Source organism: Chiloscyllium plagiosum, unplaced genomic scaffold (genome assembly GCF_004010195.1).
Source record: "Chiloscyllium plagiosum isolate BGI_BamShark_2017 unplaced genomic scaffold, ASM401019v2 scaf_10216, whole genome shotgun sequence".
Taxonomy (NCBI): domain Eukaryota; kingdom Metazoa; phylum Chordata; class Chondrichthyes; order Orectolobiformes; family Hemiscylliidae; genus Chiloscyllium; species Chiloscyllium plagiosum.
In genome coordinates this window covers 18,723-23,917 of record NW_025214675.1, presented here as the reverse complement: position 1 = coordinate 23,917, position 5,195 = coordinate 18,723, and the positions used below count along the sequence as shown (strand labels likewise).

At 40.3% G+C, this 5,195-nt stretch overlaps 1 protein-coding gene across 1 annotated transcript in view; it reads left to right on the top strand.

Annotated features, from left to right (window-relative positions):
• Positions 1-4,881, top strand: part of LOC122547974 (transforming acidic coiled-coil-containing protein 2-like) — a 17,005-nt gene extending 12,124 nt beyond the window's left edge. The window contains exon 2 of the mRNA XM_043686526.1: positions 3,558-4,881. Coding sequence (XP_043542461.1) covers positions 3,558-4,864 — 1,307 coding nt within the window. The 3' untranslated portion in view covers positions 4,865-4,881. The remainder of the gene's footprint in view (positions 1-3,557) is intronic.
• Positions 4,882-5,195: the final 314 nt, after the last annotated feature.

Sequence of the window (5,195 nt, the reverse complement as noted above, 5' to 3'; positions counted from 1 at the left end):
CACTGAGGTCAGACTAACTGGTCTGTAATTTCCTGCTTTCTCTCTCCCACCTTTCTTAAAAAGTGGTACAACATTAGCCACCCTCCAATCCGCAGGAACTGATCCCGAATCTATCGAACTCTGGAAAATAATCACCAACGCATCCACAATTTCTCGAGCCACTTCCTTCAGTACCCTGGGATGTAGACCATCAGGCCCCAGGGACTTATCAACCTTCTGTGCAGTTAAATGACATGCTTTTGTTTACAACTGATTATTGACTTTGGTGAATTCCTAGGAATAGGCTATTTTACATATTTCAGGCAGATATTTTGCGCTATTCCCATCTACACTGGGGAATTCACCTTGATGCTGGAAGTGGTTGGGATTGAGGCCAGTTGGAGGTGGGGTGGGGGGAGGCAAGTGGTGAAAAATGGCTATTGCATCATGCTCAGTGGGCCAGCCTATGGAGTAAGGTACACATGAAACTCCTAAAGACCTAGATGGAAGGATTGAAACAATACCCCATAATGAGCTCTCTGAGGGAGAAATGGAAGTACATTGATTTCTCAACTGCCCCTTAATAATGTCGGATGCCAGTAACCGGGACAGTGTCTGATGTCTTGATGCAATGATAATGACATAACATTTGACCTATAATGTCACTGGTTATTTCTGTTCACTTTGAAAAGGTCCCATCTCCTCTATGATAAAACTTATTCTGTGACCCCTTCATAAATGGCAGGAGAATCTGACGCCAATAGAAATTAGTAGGTAGCCAGCTGTTTACTGCCCTAGCCTGCCCATTAAGATGACTAAAGACACACAATTAAAGCAAAACACATTTGTTGATACATCCATCTGTTCAGTGGAGGGATTAATTTCTCATGATCTACAAGAAAATGAGTTCAACAAAAATTTGACCAGTAAAATGAAAGGTTTATACAATAATTTGAATTCTGCCAATGTTGTGCTGTGCATCCTTCATTTACTATTCCTTGAACTCGATACGAAAAACATTCTCCATTAGAATCATAGAGTCATTGACATGTACAGCAGAGAAACACCCTTCAGTCTAACTCATCCATGCTGACCAGATATCCTAACCTAATCTAGTTCCATTTACTTATTCTGTGACCCCTTCATAAATGGCAGGAGAATCTGACGCCAATAGAAATTAGTAGGTAGCCAGCTGTTTACTGCCCTAGCCTGCCCAAGCTCAAACCCTCTAACTCTGGCAACATTGTTGTAAATCTTTTCTGAACCCTTTCCAGTTTCACAACATCTTCCCAAAAGAGGGAGACCAGGATTGCACACGCTATTCCAAAAGTGGCCTAACCAATGTCCTGTACAGTGGCAATGTGACCTCCCAACTCCTATGCTCAATGCTCTGACCAATAAAGGATAGCATACCAAACACCACCTTCACCTGCAACTCCACTTTCAAGGAACTATAAACCTTCAAAGTATTGTCTCTTTGTTCAGCAGCACTCTCCAGGTCCATTAAGTCCTGCTGTGATTTGCTTTTCCAAAATGCAGCACCTTGCATTTATCTCACTGATTACACCTTGGATATAACATGATCTTTATATCTGCATTAATTCCATTTCAAAATTTTGATTCAAATTTTCCAATTGCAAATCCAGTGATAGCCCATTAGTTATGATATTAGTTATAGTTTGTGTGTAGATTTCAAACTTGGCTCTTGAAACACAATTTTTATTTTTGGCCCTGAGGTACTGCTGTTCATTCGTGACTTGATTTAACATAAGTGACCTGGATTGCTTACTACTGAGTAATACAATTTACCTACACAGAGGCCAGGGAGACACAAAAGCTGATAATGGGGACCATGAATAGGTGAAAATGAGTTGGCTGTGCTGAAAGCAACCCATGTCATGACAGGGCCTGTAGTTTGGGATGAGTGATAGTCATGGAAGAAGATATTCAGGCCCTAAAATTATTGAATTTGATATTGAGCACTCTTGGCTGCAGGATCCCCAAGCAGAAACTGCAATGCCTATGTTCCAGCTAGTGCTGAGCCTCGTTGGAGCACTGCAGCAAGTCTGAGGCAGAGATCTTGGCCAGGGAACACAGTGATGTGTGGAAATGGCCGGCAACTGGTGGCATGGGATCATTTTTTTGAACAGAATATAGGTGTTTCACAAAGCAGTTGCCCAGTCTGTATTTCCCAATGTACAGGAGACCATATTGAGAGTAGTGAATACAATAGACTAAATTGAATGAAGTGAGAGAAATTGCTGCTTTACTTGGAAGGTGTGTCTGGAACCTTGGATAGTGAGGAAGGAGGAAGTAAATGAATGGGCAGGTGTTACACCTTCTGCAATTGCCTGGGATGGTGGGTGGGCATGTGGGGAGGTGTAGATAATGGACAAGCTTCTAGTCGAAGGAGGATGAACTATACAATACGTTGGAAAATAGTAAATATGAACATTGGAATATGGAACACAATAACTCTATAAATATATTGCAATTACTGGAAAAAGTCTGAGGCAGCATTGTTTGGATTTTATTCCAATTACTGAAGATGGTTAGATGGTGAAAAAGGAATTCATAAACAAAATAAGAACCAGCAACAAATCCTATTCAACAATGAACATAAAAAGGCTGCTTGTAAAGAATCAAATTACTTGCGCTATGCATGTAATAGGTAATAGTTTCAAACTGCTGGTTACTGCTTCAAGTATCAGAATGAGCAGTGGCTTGACATTTGTACGAGTAAACCTACTGAGCGGGATTGCAATGAGTAAAATATCAGCCCAATTTTCCCTCCTTGCTTACTAATTTTAAAATAATAGGAAGAAGATTCATTTCAAAATAGACCTGTTACCATAAGAATAAAGGAATACTGCAAGTTCTGGATGAGCTGCAGTTTAGAAGGTGGAAGATGGGAAGTCAGCAAAGGAGACCATTGGAGTATTAGTCCTGAGGTGACAAAGACATTATTCAGTTTTTGTGATGGAAAGGGTAAGTTATGAGTGGAGACTGGTAAAGTTGCAGAGGTTGAAGCAGTCTTATTATGAGAAAATGTGAGGTTAGCCAGAGTCATGAGCAGTCAGGTTCAGCATGAGACCATGGCCAGGAAGGGATTGGATTTAGCTGCAGTGGGAGAAAATGATAACTTTATTCTTCCAATGTGTAGCAGGAGGAAGTGTAGACTTATGGAAGAACAAATGTTAGTCAAGCAGTATGATACCACAGAGCCAGAGAAGAGGTTGTTCTTCAAGTTGATTCTTGAGAGAAATGCAGAAATGAATGTTACAGTTGAGCCCGTTACTGCGCATCACTATTATGTTGGTATTTTATATTTTTAAGGTTATTACGACCACATGAGATAATACCAGCTTGCTAGCTTCAACGAGAGAATGGGTGGACTCATTTTCTGTTTAAAAACAGCAGCTTCATTTTAAACATGTTCATTTTGATGCCATTTTTATTTAAAGATTTGGATTACTTAATTTGAATGTTTAGTGTGGAAGGATGAGGACAGGCATATATTTTCAGTAATAATGTACAGTAATCACTTTTTTCTATTATTATTGTTCTTTCTGTTTCAGTGTTTTTTCCTGATGATAATCAGGTTGCTGTCACCCCTGAAACCTCACTCCAGGAAACTGATTCCTTCAGACCTCTCACTGAGTCAGCTTCAATTGTCTTTGATGAAGATAAACCAATAGCCAGCAGTGGAGCTTATAAAATTGATTTTGATAGTCTTGATGCTTTGGACTCTTTCCAACCTCACTCCTCTTTGGATGCAAGCTCACCTGTGAAGTCAGAAGGTTCCAAAAATTGTGGACAGGCTTGTGTGAAGTCAGGCAGTACCAGCTCACCACCACCACAATCTCCACCATTCACACGGAAAGCTGATGGAATTAGCGATATTAGTCGCACAGAGCATGGGGATAAAGCTTTGCAGGCAGAGGCCTTTAGCATAGCCTCAGATAATGTTCACAGTGTTAAGAAAAAGAAACCGAGACCACTGTCTTTAAAAAGAAAGACCAGATCAGAGAAACAAGCAGAGACACAACCAGATAAATCAACGGAGGCCCCAACAGCAACAGAAGCCAATGCAAAGCCAACAGTACTTGAGAGTGATAAAGACGTCACTACATCTCAATTACCCGGCAACAGTTTACAAAGTGCTGTAAACCAACAGGACTCTCCCATTACTCATCAAGTGTCCTGCAGCTCTGATGCAGATAATCTTTCTGAGCGTAGTCTGTTTGCTTGTGGAGATAAACAACAAAGTTTACCAGCTGCACAGAGTGAAAGTGAGACTTTTACTGTAGTTCTAACAGAATCTGACAAAATAGCACCTGAGTCTGGACCAATTTCAGGCACTCCAGCCGTGGGCCATGCAGTGAGGCTGGAATTTGATTACTCTGAGGATAAAGACAGTTTTGAAACTGAACAAGATAAACAGCCTGTTCCCAAGAAATTTGGCAAAAAATCTGGTGGAAAGATGCCACTAAGAAAGCCAAAGATCGGAATCAAGAAGGTTCCTACAGTTGAAAAGGTGGACAATGCTCTTACTGCTTCATCTAATTCAACTGCTGATCCTGATGATATCCCAATTCCAAAGACAACATATTCATTTGATCCTTCTAAATGGGATGACCCTAATTTCAACCCATTTAGTAGTAATGTACAGGTTCCAAATTCTCCCAAGTTGCCTCATGCTTCATTCAGTTTTGACACGGACAACTGTGATAACTCTGTGGACCCGTTCAAATCTTCTACGAAAATCTCAGGATCCCCTTCTCATTCATCTGCTTCATTTGAGGTGAATGATGACACTGGTACAAGTGAGGGGGATGTTAATAATAAATCGTCAAAGAAGAAGAGGCTACCTTTAAAAACGTGAGTAATAAAATAATTACTTTTTAGCAAAATGTATGGAGTTGAATGATCAATATTGTGCTTTACAATTTTCCAATGACATGAATTGTTTGATTGTAAGCTGTGTTGTCAGCTGTAAATGGCGTGTTTTAGAAAATATTAGCTTATCGGATATTGTTGATGTAGTAATAAATCAGGTTGTACCTGAAAATGTAAGAAATAAGAACAGGAGTGGACCATCTGACCACTTGGGCATACCCACTAATTCAGTACTAGTATGGCTGGTTTTCAGCCTCAACACACTTTCCCATTCCCCATCATTCCTCGATTCCCTGAAAGACTGAATATCTCTGTAT